General features: G+C 39.6%; 1 protein-coding gene across 1 annotated transcript in view; it reads left to right on the forward strand.

Moving 5' to 3' along the window:
- Window positions 1–17,752, forward strand: part of CPNE4 (copine 4) — a 211,832-nt gene extending 194,080 nt beyond the window's left edge. Inside the window, exons 13-16 of the mRNA XM_065752112.1 lie at window positions 3,815–3,866; window positions 9,395–9,528; window positions 11,502–11,738; window positions 17,140–17,752. Coding sequence (XP_065608184.1) covers window positions 3,815–3,866; window positions 9,395–9,528; window positions 11,502–11,738; window positions 17,140–17,271 — 555 coding nt within the window. The 3' untranslated portion in view covers window positions 17,272–17,752. The remainder of the gene's footprint in view (window positions 1–3,814; window positions 3,867–9,394; window positions 9,529–11,501; window positions 11,739–17,139) is intronic.
- Window positions 17,753–21,660: the final 3,908 nt, after the last annotated feature.

Below are 21,660 nucleotides of genomic sequence, written 5' to 3' on the forward strand. Positions count from 1 at the left end.
CACCTTCTCCATGGTACCCGAATTTAGGCATGAAAGATGAGCAACACGCTGAAAAACTATGTACTAAGGGAAATGAGCAAGTGTTGCCAAGCAGAAATCTCTACACTGTGGTCTTCATCAGAGACAAGCTGTCCAGCTACCAAACTATTTGATTAATGAACATATTAATGAAAATAACAGCTTTTGAGCAATAGTTCTTTAAATTTGTTAGTGTCTTAAGATTTTGTAAAATATGCAGGCATTCAATATTTAATTTAAGGACTGGCAGTGGATTAATAGTTTTCAATTTACTCACAGATAAGTGTTCTACATTGTGCCTCTCAGCATTTACGCTTTTGTGCACATCTATCTGCTTGTAGATTTTTTACTGTCTCTGTTCTAATGAATAAGAAAGTGTTCCTAAACATGACTGAATTTGTCAGGTTGTTTGTCAAGTAGTCCCAGTATCATCACCGTAGAAGTTTCTGGAAAGTTTGAACTCCTTGGGATGGGAAGGAAAATTTAAATAGGCTTAACAACCTCAGGAAAAAAAAAAAAAAAAGATGACTAATCTTTATACAAGGCAATTTGCCTTACGACTTTTATGGTTTTATTATTTGTTAGATTTCAAGGTAGGAATTTTTTTGGTATCTTAAAATTTCTTTATGAAAGTGAATTTCATTACATCTTACGTGAAGGAAATAAGTTTCTTGCTATGTTAGATCTGGATGACTTTTCTACTAAACTTCTACGTATGTGGAAGTATGTTTATGACTCCTGCAAGATACCATCTCATGGACACCATCACACTGATGGATAGCTGCCTTTCCATGCACTTGTCTTTGCATATGTACAGGCAATGGAAGCATTGCATAGCAGTAAAAACAAACTGTGCTATAATGTGCCTCAGCAAAAGTATTATAAACTGTTTATTTAGTTGATGCATCCACAGAAGTGCTGTTGGACATGATGGTGTACTTACAGATATCTAGAGCTACTCTACATATTTTTCTTGTTAAAAACATTGAAGAAATTTCCTGAGAAAAAAAATTGTTCCTGGTACAGGAAATTCCTGGAAAGCTGTGTTTTAATAATCCCCCATCTACTAGGTGTCTGCTAAATAATTTATCTGGAGTACTGTAGAGAGTACAGATTAATACATAGTCTGCTCCTTAGTTGGAGGCTTTGAGTGGTGATCTGTGCAGCATGGTAGTGCCAGGCTGGTCGTACTTGATCGCCTCTGTGCTCCTGCTGTTGTAATGATTTCCTGTTTGTGAACCGTCCCTGAGCTGCACAGTGAGCTTCTCTATTTCACATAATTCTTATATCTCATTTACATTCTGATATCTTTTTAGGAGAGAACAGAAAACAACCAAATCCTTCTATATTCTATATGTGTTTCCTGTCCTGCCTTTAGGGTAAATTATAACACTGGTCTTGGTGAATGAGGGTATACAGTGTATGGAGTCCACTTGCTTTAGGAGAATAGCAGCCATTGCTCAGACAGTATTATTTCTTGGATCACTTTGCACACTTTCTTATTGGCCCAGACTGTTGCCTGTTTTTCCTAAATAATAGCCTGGGTACAAAAGCTATGAATCAGATAAATTGTTTGTATAGTGTGATCCTGAAACTGTATAGCAACAGGAATATCTAGCCCATGCTTGCATAGTGTGAATTAAATAATATATTTATAGCTCTGGAAAAGAGTTGTGGCGTTCCTTTTTGCTGTAATCTCAAATGTATTAGGAATAAAGAAATAAAATCTCTGAAGAGGCAGAGTATTGGAAAGATAAGCCTCCAAACCATATACATGCATCACCACCCTTCTTGCTGTTGGGATGCAGGTAATATAAAGTACAGAAAGCTTAAAGGAAAAAGAAAGGCTATTGAGCAAAAGAAAAATCTGTGAGTGAAAACTCACATAGCCATTTTTGACAGCTGCAATTACCTTTGGCCTGCAGCTGGTCATGAAACTGGCAGATACCAGCTGGGCAAATCATGCTGGGAGACATACAAGAGCAGTCAGACAGAAGTGCTCTGGAGCACCTCTGAAGCGTATCTGACAGTTCTGCTCTCCTGTGCCTTCTCAATGTGGAGCATACACAGTGACTTTCTGCATTATCTTCCATGGTCGATAAGCCTGACTGGTCCATTTAAAACCCTTTGAAAGAAACACTGATGCTTGGTGTAGACATAATAAATTCCTGGCTAGGGCTAAGCTGATTGAAGAGTTTTCAGTGAATTCTTGCTTCAGTCCTTGAATTTTATCCCATTATGGTAGAGGTCTCACTTTATTTAACATTTTAATAAGTAATGGTGAACATCACTGTGGTGACTAAGACCAGCATATGACAGGAAAATTTTTTTTCTCTTTGAGAAACTCTGTGGCTGCAATCAGCTTCTGCGTAACCACATATTTGATACCTTTCTTTGTAAACAAATTCACTTGTGGTTGAATTGTGACTTTCACACAGAACTGTAGCAGGATTGTGAATGAATTCCTGACATTGTTAATGAAGCTTAATTCTGTTAGTGCATCTTCTGTTATGTACTCTTTAAGAGCTATGTTCAGGACAAAGATTTTAGTGATGATAAAGTTTCTAGTTAGGTCCAGCTAGAGCGACAGTGTTTGACACATTTGATATTGCACACTGGGGAAGATTAGACTGATTTAAGTTAGCTGGATCTAAAGAATCCTATTAAACAACACAGGAAGAAGTGGGTACATCGATTCACAGACCAATTTCTGTGCTATCTTTATCATATAAATGGAAGTCATCTAAACTATCAAATAAAACAGTGGCATCCAACTGCACTTTTTGCAAACAAATGTATATACAGATATATGTTACGTATTGCAAGACAAAAGTTGGGTTTCATTCCACACAATTGAAGGTAACATAAGAATTAAGAGACTGATCTTCAGATTTGAAGAGATCATGAGAAAGAGAGCCTCAGATATCAAGGAATGGTGCAAGAAGGAATCTGGGGAGCAAAGCAGACAAGAACAAACCAGAAAACCAGAAAAGAGCATCTGAGGAGAGTTTCAGTCTCAATGCATTTGTGCTGTGGTTGCTGATCTCTAATAGGCAGACATATAGGAAGCCTGGAAACTGAGACTTACGTTGTCTTGCATTATTTATGCATTCAGAAGTCTTGTATTATTTCCTCAAACCACTAAAGATAACAATATACTGTTTTATTAGAAAATCAGCAACAATTTTGTATTCACAGTCATTTCTCTTAGAAAATAGCTCTGTGCTATTTTGTTATAGATATATTTGAAGATATATTTACTGAATTTAAGGGGAAACATTTTCCTTATTTTTTTACTGATTTCTCCTCGAACAACTCTAATTTCTTAACCGACTTAGGTTCCTTACATTTCTGACATTACTATCTCACAGCAGGTCCAAGGGACTACTGAGCATGTGCTGTAACAGGACCTTCTTTAGCTCTTCTGTGATCTGTGATGCAGAACTAATGAGAGCTTGCATTTACATCCTACCTCAGCAACACATCCCTCTTCTGTGGCTGGCATTGGTAGCCCAAGGCTGATGCCATATTGATGTGATTTCTATTGTGCTTAGGTGTTTTTATTTTGTGTTCTTTTTTTTGTGTGTTTTTTATTGTTGTTCTTGACAACTTTGATTTTGGTTGTGGTACTTTGTTTTCACGTGGAGTTCCAGCGGGGGCTGTATTTCAAACTTAACACTGAAAGCTTGAAAGATCTCTGGTTTAATGCAGATAGAATGTAAAGGGTGTTTGATTGTGAGTTCTCTTTGAATAATTTTTCCAACTACCGTTTTGTCTTCTTTCTATTTCCCTGCAGGTCTCTCATGATTTTGCAATCAATTTCAATGAAGACAACCCAGAATGTGCAGGTAACACATCAGGACAGAGTTACTGCTGTATTTCTGCTGCGATAAAATCTGCTTCTATTATTTATTGTATTCCCTGAATGCTTTTCAAAGTGTTTCTTAAAGAAAACAGCTCTGAAACCCAACAGATCAAAAGGCCTCAGGCTTAGCTTTAGGAACTTTAGCAAGTGCCATACATTAATGTCCTAAAAGATAGATCACATTGAACGTACACAATGCTGGACATTTAGCATTGCACATCCCTGAATTGCTAAGTGTTGCTGAAAACTAAAGCCATGTTCTCTTTGTTCCTTTCGGATCTACAGCAACATAGTTTGTGCAGCATTAGAGGGGCAGGACATGAAAGGCAAGGCATGCTGTGCACCTCTACAGTCAGACTCCCTCATGTTTACAGACAGTTTTTGGGCAATACTTATAGCAACAGTAGTCTGCTGCAAGGCAGCCTAGTGAGATCCAGCACCAGGGTCAGAGCAGCAGCTGAGGACAAGTGAGAGAAGGAAGCATGCTCTCTTGCCAGCAAATGCAGCAGACAGCTCTTTTAATGCAGCGTAGGTGAGTGGTGTGTTCTAGCAATGTTCACTAATCTTCAGTAGTCAGAGGCTAGATTAGTGTAGCAGATTTTGCTGTACATCATATATTTTTAAATGAGGTCTGCGGTGACTGATGCTGTCTGTAGAACCTCCTGCCATGATACTCACATTATGTAAAAGGTGAGGATAATAGGAAAAAATATCTAGACAGTCTAACAAGTAATCTTAGGCTCACACGTTTGAAAGTCTTGGTCAGATGATTATTGCTGACAGAAATACACGTTTTTATTCTCCCTTATTCTTTGCTACCTTTGAACCACTGGAACAGGTGTTTCAAAATGCACTTATCGTTCAAATTTTATAGCTGTTCCTTTCAACCCTTCTCAGACTTACTAGTGGCTTTCTTTCTGGCATGGTCTGAACAATATGTTCAGGATGAGGATTAAGATGCCAGGGAATTAAGTGAGGAAAAGAAGAGAGGGCCAGTAGTTTGTTGAAAAAAATACATTAAAATTTTTCAGATTTCATGCATCTTAAATGAAAGACTTCTCTTTTTGGTTCAGCAAGCATTCCTTATTCATCAACGCACTTGAATTTTTGGCCTACTCCAGCCTCTGTAGGTCAGGTGCTTGAAATGTAATTGGCCATTTTAATACATGCCCCACTTCCTTTTCTGCCTCTGTTGAGTCCAACTTTTATCATGCTAATATTGTTATATAATTATGTGCATTGAATGGGTGGTGTTATAGTTTTTGAAAAGACTGTCACACCTATACAGTGCCAACAGCAGGTCAGAGATTGGACAGGCAAACCTTCCACAGTTAGAGAACTTACTATTAATTCTATGTGTGGAAAAGAAAAGGCAGTAGTAAAAATGAGAGGAGATTAAAAAATCAAAGAAGCTGCTCAATAAACTTTGTCTAAGCTTTATGTAACTTACTGTTTGTTATGTGTTCTGTTGTTACTTGTGCTTTGAATAAGAGTCAGCTGAGACTATCACCTAAAACGTGTAGAGCTAAGAAGCTGCAGCAAGTTGGTCACAGCATGGAGGAAGGCCAGGGAGAAAAGTTTAGAGTGTTCATATACACATCTACAGGATATAAAAGGCTCTTCTGTGTACCATTTAAAGTAATATCCATCTGGATGAAAGCAAAAAAAAAAAAAAACAAGATAGACCAGAAAACATGTTTAATCATCTGCTGCAGCTTGCTTATCATCTGCCTGTAATGAGTGCTTGATGAGTTCCTACAGCCAGTTGGTCTGTGATGTTTTCTCACTTTTGTAGATGCCCACACTGCATTAGGTGGCACAGGTTTCAGTAACACCAGCCCATCGTGTAAAGAGAGGATACTCTTTGGGCCAAGAGTGGGAGGGAGATAAAATGGTTACTTGCCATGCTATTTTACCTTGTAATATTTAGTGTATTTGCCATTAAAAAAAAAAAAAAAAAAAAAAAAACAGGAAAAGTACTGAAGAATATTTTGCTTTAAACCAAGAAACAAGGACTGAAACTAGTATAAAGAGTATGTGTCTGCTTTGCTTGAGGAATGAAATCCCTTTCTTTGTGGAAGTAGTGACCTTTTACTGACACATAGTAGGGTTTAGCATCACTTTACATTGAATAGGGATTGTGTTAAAATGTCATCTCTTTAATGAGCAGAGGAACGTTTCTTCAAGGATCAAACGTTTCTTATTCCAGTAAATTCCTTATATCCTATCTGACTGAAAAATGTATTTCTAATTCTACATGAGAGAAAATCTTTCCTGAGATTCAGTCTACCACTCCCTAGGGGGACCTGGACAGGCTTGAGAGGCAGGTTCATTCAAATCTCATTAAGTCCAACTGAAAGGCCCTACACCTGGGTTGGAGCAATCACAAACACTGTCTGGGTAGAGAATGGATTGAGGGCAGGCCTGAAGAGAAGCTCTTAGGAGTGTGGGTGGATGAGAAGCTCAACATGAGCCAGCAATTCATGCTTGCAGCCCAGGAAGCTGACTGGATCTGGGGCTACGTCAAAAGCAGTATGACCAGCAAGGTGAGGGAAGGCATTTTCCCCCTCTGCTCCGCTCTTATAAGACTCCAGCACTACATTCAGCTCTAGGCTCCACCGTAAGGTCATAGATCTGAGGAGGCCCATGAGGATGGTTCAGATGGCTGGAGCACTTCTGCTAGAGACAGACTGAGAGAGCTGGGCTAGCTCAGCCTGGAGGAGAGAAAGTCTTCTTCTGGGAGACCTTATAGCAGCCATCCAGTGCCCAAAGAGGATCTACAGGAAAGATGGGAAGGAACATTTTTCAAGAGTATATAGTGATAGGACAAAGGATAATGACTTTAAACAAAAAGAGAGGAGATTTAGATTAGATATAAGGAAGAAATTCTACACTCAGGGTGGTGAGGCACTGGCCCAGGCTGCCCAGAAGAGCTGTGGATTTCACCAGCCCTCAAGTGCTCAAGATAAGGTTGGTTGGGGCTTTGGGCAACCTAGTGGGAGGGGTCCCTTCCCAGGACAAGGAGTTGGAAATGGATGGTCTTTAGGGTCCCTTCTAACCCAAGCAATTCTATGATTCTGTAAAATCCCATCAAGACTAATGAAAAAGCTTGTGCTTGCACAATAACAAATGGGGACATCCTATGGTCAGCAGAGCCTTCCTTACAGTTCACATATGGGTTGAAGAGAGCCCTACCTGGCACTGCAAATAATGGACTCTGTGCATTACACACTCTCCTATAACTGCAGCATAGGTAGGCAGTGCCCAGACAACCTATTACTCAGTACCCCTAATACTGAATCCAGAGTAACTGAAGCAGCACAGAGTTCAGCATGGGATAAATTTTAAATCAGAATCAGGAGTGGATTTTGTAGCCCCCAGCAAACTCACCTAGTATCTGTACAGATAAGGTTAGCGCAGTAGGCCCAATACAAGCTGCAAGAACTCTTTGGACTCATTTGCAGATATATGTATACATTCAAAAGAAATGCATATTTTCAGTCTATTCAGTTGTAAACTGAGAATATTTGATATGAAGATCAATGCAATACAAAAAACATGGATATTTACACATTTCTTCCCCTATTACTGTTTCTATTCTGAAAAAATTGTATTTATAGTTTTGTTTAGTTTATAATATTTACAGTGTAATATGTTTACAGTCATATTTAGTATTTATTTCTTTACATATGATCTTATATCTTGTACTTATAGTCTTTATTGTTTGAGGAAGAAAATGACAGTGTCTGATTTGAATAAATGCTTCTGCACTTACATACAGTCTTCTACACACATACATGCACATGCTTACACTGTATTTTATTAGAGCTACTGAAAGTGGATTCAGATTTAAAAAGTAAAGGGATGAATTGTGAAACAAGCTACCCCATTGGCTCTGCCTAAAATGAAAGGGTCCAAATAAAGTAAGCCGCAAGGTAAACCATTCTCATATCCTTTTGGATTTGGATAAATGAGGAAAGTAGTTATTTCTGAAAGACACTGAACTGAGCCTACATACAAAGTATATATATCTAGAACGTGGTTATTTCTAGGATGAAAGCAACTTCCTGACATGAACCACGCTAGATCTGTTTGAACCACAGGGAATAAGTTTTATCTCATACTATTTTATTGCATAAATTAAAAACACATGATATCTTGTCAGCATCATAGAGAAGATTTATGAGGCCTTTGTGCAAGACCTGTAAGTATATATAATGAAGTCTTAGAGGGTTTAAAATTGGGGGTTAACAAAGCACCCATTTTGCAATATGCAGTTTAGTCACTGGAATTACCAAGGGATAATTTGTACCTTAACATTGCTTAAATGTAAGTATTGCATATGCAATCATAGCTATAATTTGAGAGTTTTCTTTTATCTGTGAGCACTGCAATGAAAGAATGTGTTTGTAAATATCTACAAAGAGAGAAGACCGTGCTGTCTACCATTGCATCATAGGAGGTTCAGGTGTATCACTGTTAAGTAATTGCAGCTCCTTTTGATTTGTTAGTAATGGATTCACACTCAAATATCCTGTAAACATGGCTGAGTAAAATCTCACAAGTGAGCCAGTCTCAGTGCAAACTGAATCTGGCTCAGGATCTTACTGAAGCCATTTCATTCTTCAGCATCCTTTACACAGCTCTTTAATCTGTCATTTTCTTTCCAACTTCAGACCTCTAATCCTTTAGGTCTGGTAAGCTGGGATCCTGTCTGTGGAGGCTAACGTGCGTCACTTCAAAAAATGCTTCTTCTCAATGATTGAAAGCTACAGTTCTCATACTGTGATCTGTCAAGTGTGTCAGCAGAAGTCTGTTCTCCATGGTCTGGCTATATATCCTGAAATGAAAAAGCCATAAATAGCTAGTTCTCCATCAAAACTTACTGACTAAAGCTCATTTTTCTTAGTCTGAAAAGCATCCTTCTATTTATTCCACGATTTCACAGGTTTTTTGTCATGGCTGAATTCAACCTGTGAGTAATTATGCAAATTCATGCTGAAAAACTGTTTTCCTAGCACAAGGGAGTTAGGTATTTGCAAAGATGTTTGACTTCCTTGACAGCTCTAGATCATAAGTGCAAAGGGTAGGTTTGTTGGTAACTACCACCATAAACAGAAATAAATATCTACCTGAAGAGGAGGAGGAAGCTAAGTGTTGAAAAGTCTTTAATTTGTGCCTACTCTTTTAGCATGAACGTTTGCTGGTGATCAGCAAGAATCACTTACACCTTGAAGTGAGAATAATGACACCAATGGCATTGCAAGCTAATACCTGGAAAATAGGCATTAAACACTGCTGGGAAATAGCATGGTATAGTGAATTATCTTTTACAAACTAGATTCAAGGCAGCTAGAGGCAGCTTGAAATTATCTCAAGATGTTAGTGCTTGCTAATTGTGTGACATTTTGATTTTACTCATTTAAGAACATACCTTTTATTTACACTTCAAGCAAACATGGTATTGGTGGTGTGCTCAATGTTTGCTTTTTGTGTACCTTTTCCTGCCAGGAATACAAGGTGTTGTGGAGGCTTATCAGAGCTGCCTTCCAAAGCTGCAGTTGTATGGGCCAACAAACATTGCTCCCATCATCCAGAAGGTGGCAAAATCAGCATCAGAGGAAACCAACACCAAGGAAGCCTCGGTAAGAGTATGATGCTCGGCATTTTTCTTGTCCTTCTTCTAGGCCAACACAACAGAATCTTTCAGTGTATGTTAACAACACCTTACCAACATTATCAACTGCCTTCACAGGAGTCGCTTTGAATCTATGGCAGGTGGAGGAATGTACCCAGCCTTTACCTCTTCGATAGCCATGACTTGAAATTCTTGCCCCACTGTTCTGTTGTTGTTGTGTTGTGTTTTTTTTTTCCCAACCATTCCTCTGATACGTTAATACAGTTTTCAGTTTACTCTTGTTGACATGTAGTACTATGTGCCTTTTGGAAATCAGGAGACAAGTCTGTTTGCCTGCATCTGATATAAACACCATGACAAATTTACTGGGCTGTAAGACTTGAACATTCATAGTGTGTAGCATACCTCTTCAAAATGCTTTAGGCTTACTTCTTTTCCTTCTTTCCAGGCAGAATGGGAGAAAGGGAGAGTGAGAGAATGGGAGAAAGTATGTGAGTGAGTAGGTTTGAAACATCCACAAGTGTAGAGCAGTGCTGTGGGAGTCGGGAATGTAACAGGTAACATACTGCAGCAAGAAAAATGATCATGTGTAGGAACAGAACAGAGGTGTATGCTGACGTGCATCCCATTGCCAGTCTTGGAGCTTTCCCATTAAGGCAGAATTTCCCAAACATTTCTGTTCATGACTCTGGGCTCAAGATTGCCACTTCATTACGATCTGCAGTGCATTGATACTATTCAGTCTCAGTCCTACAATGGTGAATTACTATATTTTTATATTTCCATACCAAGCTAATCTTGAGGGGGCTCATGCTGTTCCCAGTGCTGTCTCTGAGCTGTTTTGTCACATTTAATAAATTGTTTCATTTTTCTAAACATAAGTTTCCCTGCTTTCTGTTTTTTTGTTTTTTTTTTTAATCAAATTAATTTGTAGCATGATTCTTCAAGATGAAGTTACCTCTCTGTGTATTTTGTTTTACTCTTGGCAGGAGGTGATGAACAGAACTCTATGTGAGTTTACATAGCTGTATATAAACAAACTGTAATGATGCTTTCTGTTGGTACTGCTCGTGCAGAGTGACCAAATTCTATGACCTGTTAATTTCTCCTATTAATGCACATTTGTTAAATGGCTCCAGCTGCCTAGCTGTTCATAAAGAACCCACGTGAGAGCTGCCTTTTCCCATTACAAAGTGAAGATGTAATAGCCTATTTGATCCCAGTCCAGTGTGCCTTTGACTATTGGGAAAGAAATGACAAGCACAGAAAATTGCTGCTCTCCTTTAGAGAATGAGAAAACCACTCCTAAGTGCTGTATATGAAGTGTTTGAAATGGGTATTTTCCTTTCTGCATGTGCCCTGCCTCTTCTCAGGGACATCATCGCTCTGCAGAATGCAGCAGACCTGCCACCGTGGGGTACTTCTCCCACAAGCACCAGTGGAGTCAGCCTCCAGTTTGCAGATGGCTGCACCCATCCCACTTGCCTGCTGGCAAACCTCCTCCGCAAAGTGCTGTCATAACCTCCCTGACACCTCTGCTACAAGCTCATAACGCTTCAGTACCCCATTCCTTTCTGCTTCCCACTGGTTCCCAAGGGGAAAAAAGTAATCAGAAACTGTCGGCAGAAGTGACTGTGCAGCAGATGGAAAATAAGGCTGGTGAGGATACCAGAACTCTTCCAGACTTCCCAGCCAAAGTCCTACTCTCTCTGCCCTAGAACCCCCCTTTTATGCACCGTATGTCCCTTAGCTCCCTCCAGGTTCTGGAACTGATGTGAACTACAGCCAAGCTGCAGCAGAGGTGAAATTAGCAGCTGACAAGGTTTGGATGGGAAATGTGTTTGATATTTGAGTCACTATAATGGCTTTTTTCTCTTTTGAAAAAGTCTGTGATTGACAGTTGTAAGGAAGTTTTATACAAAAAAAAAAAGGCATTGAAAGATGAACTAATGATTTTTACTTCTTGTTCAACAACTTCAGCAATATTTCATCCTTCTCATTCTAACGGATGGCGTCATCACAGACATGGCTGACACCAGGGAAGCCATTGTCCATGCCTCTCACCTTCCCATGTCAGTCATCATCGTCGGGGTGGGAAACGCCGATTTTAGTGACATGCAGATGCTGGATGGCGATGACGGGATCCTGAGGTCTCCCAAGGGCGAGCCTGTGCTTCGGGACATTGTCCAGTTTGTGCCATTTAGGAACTTCAAACACGTAAGCTGACTTTTTCATCCATTCTGCTGAAGGGTAAATGTATAAACAGATAGTGAACAGTCCCTGGGGCTACGCCTAATGTTGGATGAAAATACAGTATATAAATTATATAGTAAGTCAGTGGCATTATTGTGTCAGAAATGAAAACAAAAACAAATACAGAAATGTTCTTCATCAGTTGGGAAAGAAGAAATGAGGGAAAATCTTTGTGCTTCTTGTAGTGCCGGTCCTTATGTCCACTTCCTCTCTGATTTTCATTTGGTTTCTCTCCCTGTCTTATTTTCTCTGATATCTCTTTTCCATTCTCTTTTCATGTGTTCCACTGGGGCTACTGTACTGCATTCCCATATATGTATATTGTCCCTTCATTTCCACAGAGAGATGAAACTGCCAATTTGCACTCATCAGTTTCCCCCAGGAGGCTGCTTACTTATTGACATCCAGATCCCTAAATCCTGAAAGACAGAACTATCCACCCAGAGCATTCTGGTTGCCTGCCAATCCCCAAGTTCTGTACAAGAACACAGCCAAGAAAGATCTGTTACTAAGAGTTCTCTGTGCCTTTGGCCAGATGTTCCCATGTAGCCTGATGAGGTGTAGGAGACACACTGGAGGAGGAGAGGTGACAGACTCAGCACTGACTTGCCAAATTTGAAGTAATCCCTTGGCCATGTACTTTCCTCCTCAGTCACCTGCTGACATTGCAGCATCTGTCCTGGGGATGTTTTCAGCACCTGGGTAGAGGCAAGTGTTCACCCACAGAAGCTTTTCCTCCAAAGGACAGCTTTTTCAGAGTCCTTTTCCTCTGTATGGAGGTATGGGATGGACACAGTTCATCAGTGATACTGATTCCATTCTTTTTCCTTCTGTTGTTCAATCTTTCTCTCCCCTTCCTCCCCTCATTCCTTCTTTGAAATGTGTCTTTCCTTACTGCTTTTTTTTGTTTTGTTTTTTTTCCTCACGGTAGTCTAGAAAAAATATCCTTGGTATTTGATTAGAAGATTCCTTTGCCCTGCAGTGTACCTGTTTCATTTTCATTGTGAAAGAGCCTTTCCCAAGCTGCTCTCTTAGTTCTGGATTTGTCACACAAAGATTTCCAGTTCTGTGTTGGTTTTGGTCTGTATACGGGTTTACATTTCTTTAGTTTTTCTGTCTTTTTGTTACCACAGGACATTTTTTTTCTTTTTGCTTCTCCCAAAAATACCTTCATTTTATTTTTCTCAAGAATTGTTCCTTTTTCTCTCTTCAAAATAAATTGTTGCCATGTTCATCATAGCTGTAGACACCCTTCTTACAAGGGTGCAGGTTTGTCTCCAAATTGTAGGTACATACATTTTGTGTTGACAGTGCTGCTGAGTCACCTATTAAGTATCTGCTGGAACAAAGTACGAGCACGACCTGCTCATAGCTCACAATTGTCCTTCATCAGATAATCACAAGTGCGTGGTGCTGCACCAGTCTACTGTGAAAGTGTCAAGAGGCAAGTTATTTATGGACTGGTGCTAGACCTGCTTTCAATTAGCTGAAAAATGTTTCTGCAAGGAACAGGCAAATCCAGCTGCATTTGTTAAATTTAGTTCCGCTTTGTGACTTTATAACAAAGTTGAAATCATCCTTGATTGGATAGATTAACGCTGACAGTGGCGGTTCTGCTTGGGCACTCAATATTTTGTGCCTTGTGTTAACTTTTGAGTGATTCTGTGTGTGGTTTTAATTGCAAGCATTGGTCAAATGACAAGTGTGTCTTATTTTGAGCTGTTGTACATGAACTAACTCTGTATTGGGAGAGGATAGCAATCTTAAAATCATCACTCACGTTAAATAGAGATATTTTTCTCCCCCTTTATCTCAGTAACGGGGTAATATAGATTTAGAGATAGACAATGCATTTGCTGTATCACAAATGTCAGTATATCTTATACAACTTGATATTTAATCTGTTTATTGTGATCTTTCAGCATTTCAACAAATGTCAGTGTAATGGATGAGTGCCCATAACAACAGCCACTTCTGCTCGAATTTCTTTGTGGTGGAAACTTCCTAGATAATATCTCCCTGGACAAACTGACACTCACAGCTATCTTTCTTACTTATCCTCAGCATGACCAAAAGGCCATGACTGTTGTATCAACTAGAGGAATAACTGTTGAGAATAGAAATGGCTGTGATGTTTTCAATTTGTTTGGTTGTTTGTTGGGTTTTTTTTTTTTCCTACAGAAAAAAAAAATGGAGATTTAACCCAAAACTGGGGGGATGTTTTTAGATCACTTCTGATCACATACAAGAATTATCATAAATCTGCATATTGCATTTAACAGATTTGGAATGTATTTAATTAAAAATCACATATCTTTTATCAGTTTCTGTCAATTTTTTTTACCTCGTGTTTAGTTTTGCTACTTTTTGTGTTCAACTCTTAAGTAGAGAAAAGACTGGGAAGATGAAAGTTTTCATTAGAAAGACCACATATCAAGTTTTATAAGGTTTATAGATTTTTCCACTAAGTCAAGTATTTATTTATGCCTGAATCTGTATTGCCTGTACTATTGACGGAAGGAGGGATGTTATGGGATGCTATTTGTGAGCAATTAGTTTTTGTTGTGATGGAATAGCAAACTAAAACTCATTTTGAGTCAAACCAAACAATATTTCTTTCACTGCTTCAATTCTCAGGTCAGCCTCCAACTCAGAATCTCATATCTATTGAAAGATATGAAAAATAACATGCCCAGAAGCTGCCTCCGTGAGAAAATCAAAATGAGGGAGAAGGGAGTTCTAAAAATAACCTACAGATGGAATCCCTCTTATTTGATAAGTCTGACTGTAGGGAAGGCTCTGATCCTTCACAGCACTCATACGTACATTTAACTCAGCTAGTTACAGTTATTCACATATCTTAAAACTTCATACCCCCACTTTGGTGTTTAATTGGCTGAAGACCGGAGATAGAAAGTTTTATTATTGGGGTTTCATCTTCTCCTACATGATGTCCTGTATCAGGAGTACTTCAGTAAAGCATTAATTGTAATTGTATTGATTCCTGGCAAATCTGTAATTGCAGCTCCAGCTTAATCCATTCACAATGATACTTTATGAGGTGATTTTTCTGCATTTAAAAAGAGCGATCTATATACCGTGCACAACTTGGATGGATCAAGTAGACAGTCTTGCACTCTGTGTTGTGTTGGATTGCAACGCCTAACAACTGTAACTTAATAACACCTGTCACAAATGAGTGGGAAAAGCATGGTTCTTCACCACTGCAAAGACCAATGTTTTGCAGTACACATTGTAATTAAAGATTTAGCATGTTAAAGCTGTAAAATGGAATCAGCAGTCATTTGTAATATATACCAATTATTATCAGAGGGGATTATTCTCTTGCTGCTGACTGATCTAATTGTGTATTAGCCAACTGATCAGAACTATTCATCCTGAGGTGTTTCTTGCTAGGTTGCTCTTCAAGCATAGCATTTAAACAGTGGTGAAAATGTTACAGCAGAACATTCATGTCACATCCGTGTTAAGAGCCCAGTGAAGGTTACTTAAACAGCCCTGCTGAACAGGGCTGATTTTTAGCTTGGAAGCTGTTGGGTCTGTTTCTAACTTACACAAGTGCTGCTCTGCACCATCTAGAAGAGAGAGTGCTTCACCACACAACAGTGCTTAATGTAGACGTGGCCTGAACTGGCAGGAAATCACACACAAGTGTCCCTGCCCAACATCTTTAGGCACAGAGCAGAGGGGAGTTGCCTGATTGCTAGGGCTTGTGCTTGTAGTGCTGGACCAGCTTCCCCCACTCCCCATTTTACCTTTTATATAGGGTTGTATTTCTAGTAAGATGGCACAAAGGCAACCATGTAAAAGAAACAGGTCCTGTTGCCTTGAAACATCTGGGAACGGCTGCTATGCTGTCAGACAAGGTATGGGTTCTGCTTTGCCAGTTTGTTTCTGCTGAACTGTTCCAGACCTTTGCCCACTCAAATATTTTTGTTAAAATGTCTCATGGTGGAAATACTGGTTCATGTTATTCATAATTAATCACATAAGTGACTCAAAATACCAAAATACAGAAGACAAAAATAGTTTTATTTCTACTCTTGCTAGCGTTGCATTTGTAGTACTGTAATATTTGATAGTAGAATTTATAATGCCCATGGACATTCTACACCCCTGGGTTAGCATATCTGGGGATAATTAGCCACTTACATCCTATGAAAGCCTAAATGTAAGACTGAAAGAATGAGGATCCTACCTCATGAAGGAGAGCAGGGCAATAAGTCAGTGCTTTGTGAAAAGCCAGGTTTGCATACTAGCTGAAAGTACTGCAGACAGGGAGGAGGGACACATTCATTAATTTGAGAAATAGTGCTTGGTGTGCAGAAAAAGAATATGATCCGGCCACCTGCTGAGGAGTTCCCTGCATCAGCTGAGCTGCAGTGCCTGGAGAGAAGTACAGCAGTTTCAATCTCTCATACTGAAGTTCAGGCATTTTTTTCTGCATTTTTAAGGTGGGCTCAGAGGGAACAGAGTCAGGTGGGCTGACTCACAGGATCTGGAGTCAGCTTTGATCCAAAGACTTAGAAACAGCAAATCCAAACCACAGGGCAGGAGGGTGCTTCTGGTTTTCTTTGGGCAACAGGACCACAGTTCTATCCGTGGTGGATATAGTGTCTGAAGAAAATCTCTGTAGCACGTGCAGGTTAATGGTTGCCCACAGAACGTCCACAGACTCCACTGAAGCCCTGTCAGGGTGTGAGGCAGCAACTGCCATAGCCAATAGAAAATATAGGGCGTAGCTCCTACATCTGGCTCTACATCTCAGGGATGTCAGTTCTCATAGGAATTGTCTCTGGGTGATACCCACTGTTTGAATGTTGCAGGAAGAGCTTTAAAGCCTCCACAAAGCCTGGGAATTCAACCTCTTCATGACAGTGATTTAATTCCAATGAAAAAAAATATATATATATTTGAATTAAAAACTTTCCCAGCCATTAAAACACCATACCCGCACCAGAAGATCACAGTAGTGATGAAGGCCTCAGTGTGAAGTTCAGTGTGAAGTTCTGCAGAGGCCCTCAGTGAGTACTGGTGAATGTAATCTTTGCAGAGCTTTTCATCGTGATATGGTGCTCTCTGAGCACAGTGGGACAGCAGTTGCCCCAGCCCTGAGCTTAGAAGAGTCCAAATGGATCTGGAAACATGCAGAGTACTTCTGGCTTTAGCGTACTTCTAGGTGGCCTTGTGTACAGGCCCCGCCTGACCTACAAAATTAGTTTCCTGGTGCTGCTTCTGTACCATAATTCTTACCTTGATCTCGTGGCTCCAATGTCTCTAAAACCCATGGCACTTCTAGCACAGAGATAGCTTTAACGTTTGTGTTTTCTACCATTTCCTGCAGGCCTCCCCAGCTGCTCTAGCAAAAAGTGTTTTGGCCGAAGTTCCAAACCAAGTCGTGGACTATTACAATGGCAAAGGGATAAAACCAAAATGTGTGTCAGAGTACGAGTCTTCCAGGACACTAGCTCCATGAACCTGCCTGCACTCTTTTACAGAATTAAACAACAAAATAAGAGAGAAATGCTACTGTCTACAGCTACTGTACCTAAAAATGAAACAAACAAAAAAGAATAGCACGTTCTGGTGATTTTTAACTAAAATAACCTTTCCTTTTTTTCTTTTCTCTTTTTTTCTTTTTGCATGTGTAGCCCAAAGGCGTCAATCTGTTAGGCAGTTGTATTGTTGGAAACTTTTTATGAGGAAAAAACATCCAGAAAAAAAAAATAAGCAAACTCTTTACATTACAGCATGTCAACTTGAAATAAAATGTTATCTGTATCTGTTTTTTATACAGGTTTGTTGAAATTTTGCTAAATTTCTTATCTTTACACTATAAAGCATTTTGAAATATTTATTGAGAGTCGATAGCCAAAATGTATTTGGTTTAATCTGCTATGAACTGAGAGATTTTTCAAAATGGCAGATGCATGAACTGTATTTTGCATGTTTAAAATAAAAACAACACAGTTTTGCAGTTGTTGTCTTTATTTCTCTCTCTGCCATGAAGTCTTTATTTCTCTCTTTGCCTGCTTTCAACTTCTGTATTAACAAGAAAGGGGTAATTGATTATTTCAAGATATATCTAGTCCCGAGGGTGGGCATTTCTAACATTACCTGTTTGTAACATGGGTACCCAAACACTCCCACTCAGTCTGTGTCCTGAGCAGCAATTTTTCAAAAGCCTGACACATCCATACAGAGCATTTGGACCGTGGCTGTGAACAGATCTGGCTTGGAGGGGGTGAGCCATCAGGACTGCATGACTTCAAATATGTCCAGTTAATCCAAATGATCTGGGTGGCTTTCCATTCCGTTGGTTTTGGCTACCCAGATTTAGAATCAGTTCCTTTTGGGAATCCTTGTTTTGTTTCATTTATTTTTATTATTTTTATTTTTATTTCTTAATCTTGCACCCTGTATCCAACTTCACGTGACACATTTTCTAAAAGACATTTTGCATGGCCAGATTTTGTGGCAACTAGATACTGAAACTTCTCACACCGAGCTTTGTGTACCATAGAACTGTCTTTGTATCAAATGAATATTCAAACCACCTTTTTTAAGAGAACCAACAAGAACACATTAGCAGGGGATTGATTTTTCCACTGAAATATTCAAGTGTATTTACCAATGAAGAATTCAGATTAGTGTTATTCTTAGTGTTTGAGTTTGAGCTTCTTAATTTGCTAGAAGACAGCAGAGAAATATGTAAATTGTTAGAAGTTAAGGATCAAATAATATAATTTCGTGTGGGATTCCCCAAAGGGCGTAGCTTTGTATGAGAGTACTCTCATTGAGGTGAATACATTCTTGTTGCAAGTTCCAGAAGAAGCCATTTGGGGCCAGTGCTGAATATTCTGGAATATCTCACCTGTAAGCAGGCTTCTTTGGTTTTAGAAATGCATATTTTTCAATGAGTTTGCAGATAATGTAGAACTCTAATTCCCTTATTTAGAAGTAAATCCCACGAGATTGGCTGTGATTGATGATTTTGTACTATAAAATGAAGGCCACGGGGTAGCCAAGACACATGGGGCTGTCTCCCCAGCACGTTCAGTTCTGCTCCATCTGTATTCTGCAGAGCAATCTTTCATGCTTCCTAGTAAAGATTTCTTCAGGTGATCAGATATTGAACAGCAGCCAGTTTTACTTGGTCGTATATATAAATTGTGTGAAGATGACCCACCTGATAGATCTCAAATCAGAGCCACTCTATCAAGTTATTTATCTAAGACACCTGTAGCTTCTTATTCCCATTTCCTCCCTTTTTCCTTTTCTTTCCAGTTCTCAGGAGGAGTATTTCTCTGCCATTAAAGCACGACTGAAAAATCAACAGAGCAATGTTCTTTGCTCCTCTAGAATATTATTTTGTGATCTTGGGCACACTGTTTAACTTTCCTGCATCTCAGATTCCTCATCTGCGAATTGAAGAGAATTCTTGAACATCTCATAATGGTACTGGGGGATTTTTCGTATTTGAAATGTGTTTTGAGATCCTCAGAGGCATGATGGTTCTCACTTTACATGGCCACGGATTCAGAGAATGCAAAAGGGAGCTGAAGAGGAGCTTTTCTTTATTGTTTGCTAGACTGAAGGATAGGAAAACAAAAGCTTTCATCAAGAGAATACAGAAATCAGATAGACTGTCCTGGTACATACGATCCTTCCCTAAATTTGTGGAGTGTTCACAGTTGCATGGAATCAAGGACTTACAGCTTGTCCTTAGCAGGGGTGTTACAATGAGCCTCTGTAATGCACCATCACATAAAATGCAGTGATCATGCATGGCTTCTGTGGTTATTGTTGCTGAGCTGTGCAACTCACCAGTCATTTTCATTTATGTAGATGGTCTACATAAGTGTGCGAAGACTATCATAGTTGCTACAGATCTTTCTGTTTACTTCACACGATCCAGGTCATAAATGCTGTCTGCTTAAAATGAAAACATCACCAGTGGGGACAGAGATTTGCAGTTGTGCACCAGTTCCCAAAGTATTTGAAAGGACACCTCTGTGATATTGAAAGCTTAATTGGAAATCTCCCTCAGTCTATACGAACTCCAGCAAGTAAAATAAGCACACATAATAATCATAGAATCACAGCATGGTTTGGGCTGGAAGGGACCTTAAAGCTCACTCAGCCTCAATCCCCTGCCATGGACAGGGCTGCCACCCACTGGATCAGGCTGCCCAGAGCCCCATCCAACCTGGCCTTGAGAGCCTCAGGGGATTTCCTGAAAAAGGAATGAGGAAATGAAAGCAATTTTTGTCTTTGTACAAAGTAATATTATTAAATACATAAAAATATCAATGAAATGATACTTAGGGTTTAGCAAGGCCATTATGCCTTGAGACTAAGCTGCTGCCATTTCTCTTGTAGATATTAGATGCAAATTTAAATGTCTAATGGCTTTTATAGATCATTTTAAATTCTGAAAACTACTTTATTATAAATTATATCTTGTCCCTTTGAGGTAATTGATGGCTTTCACTGCTGTATGAGAACTGTTGAATCACAGCCTGAACCACTGATGGATCACCTGAGGCGAGCACTGAATCAGCTGCAGGAGCACAGGTGAAGGCAATGCACCTGTGTGACTGGAAGGGGTGGAGTTTGGCTCCACCTCTCCTAGACCCCATTTAAGGGCTGACCACCACTAGGGAAGGCTCTCTTTCTGGAAATTGCTCTTTTGGAGTTTCTATTGTGAGCCTGGGACACAGGTGAGCATTCTATCTCTTTTTGATTATTCCCTTCCACTGCAACAATTTTTCTCATTATATATTCTGACTACTGTGTTATTTGAACTGCTTATTCTGTTAACTGTACATCTGTTAATAATGCAACTGCCCACTGTAATTCTGCATCTGTTCATTGCCTCTTGAATCCAATCTTGTACCCAGAAGTCCCAGAATATTCAAGGTATTCATCATACCTATTAGCCCATAAATGTATTAATTTATCTAATTCTTGAGCTAGATATGCAGATGACTTATATTTCCAGTTATGTAGGGTAAACTAAATCTACTAATAAAATGAAAAAAAATTGCTATTATATTGCTAATTGCTTACTATTCTGTTGGAAAACCTATCTATAAAATCCTCACTACAAACAGTAATACTGCATTCTGCAGCATTTGATGAAGGAGTCTACTGCCACATTAGAAAATGAAATAACTGTGCTTCCTTAAGACGTTTTTATTTTACTCTGCAAATATCAAAGGTACATAGCTGATAACAGCTGGGAGGTTTAGAATTTCATCACTTTGAGACCTTTTTGAGTGCAGTGGAGATCACTGGTCCTAGCCAAGGTTTGCTTCAGCTCACAAAGGTGATAGGGGAACAAGTGCACAGGTGGAAGGTCCTGACTCCAAGCACATGTACCTGATAGCTCTGCAGGTCTGCTTCACTCACCTGTGTACATGGGGTACTGGGATGGAAGGGTATCTGTCTCACTGAGCCTCACTACTGTACTGCAGGAAGATGTTTGCTGATAAAATAGAGCTGCCTCCTTCAGCATGGCTTTCCCAGTCACACAAGCAAGACATGGTTTACTCCAGAAGGAGCCTGACTGGTTAAGAGTGAACTTTCTCACCTGGGATTATGGGACTTGCAGTCACCCCTGCAAGATTCTTGAAACACACAGATGAAAGCAAGCTGTCTTTTCCCTTGTGAAGATTGCAGGTTCAAAAGTAGTGTTTCCATTCATAGAACCACAGACACATTAAGGCTGGAAAAGACAACTAGAACTGCCTAGTCCAACTGCCAACCTATGCCCACTGATGACATCCACGTAGTTCTTGAACACCTCCAGGGGTGGTGACAGCACCACCTCCCTGGGCAGCCTGTGCCACTGCCTCACTGC

Source organism: Cyrtonyx montezumae, unplaced genomic scaffold, assembly GCF_038088225.1.
Source record: "Cyrtonyx montezumae isolate F1298 unplaced genomic scaffold, pur_monq_1.0 scaffold_8, whole genome shotgun sequence".
NCBI classification, from domain to species: domain Eukaryota; kingdom Metazoa; phylum Chordata; class Aves; order Galliformes; family Odontophoridae; genus Cyrtonyx; species Cyrtonyx montezumae.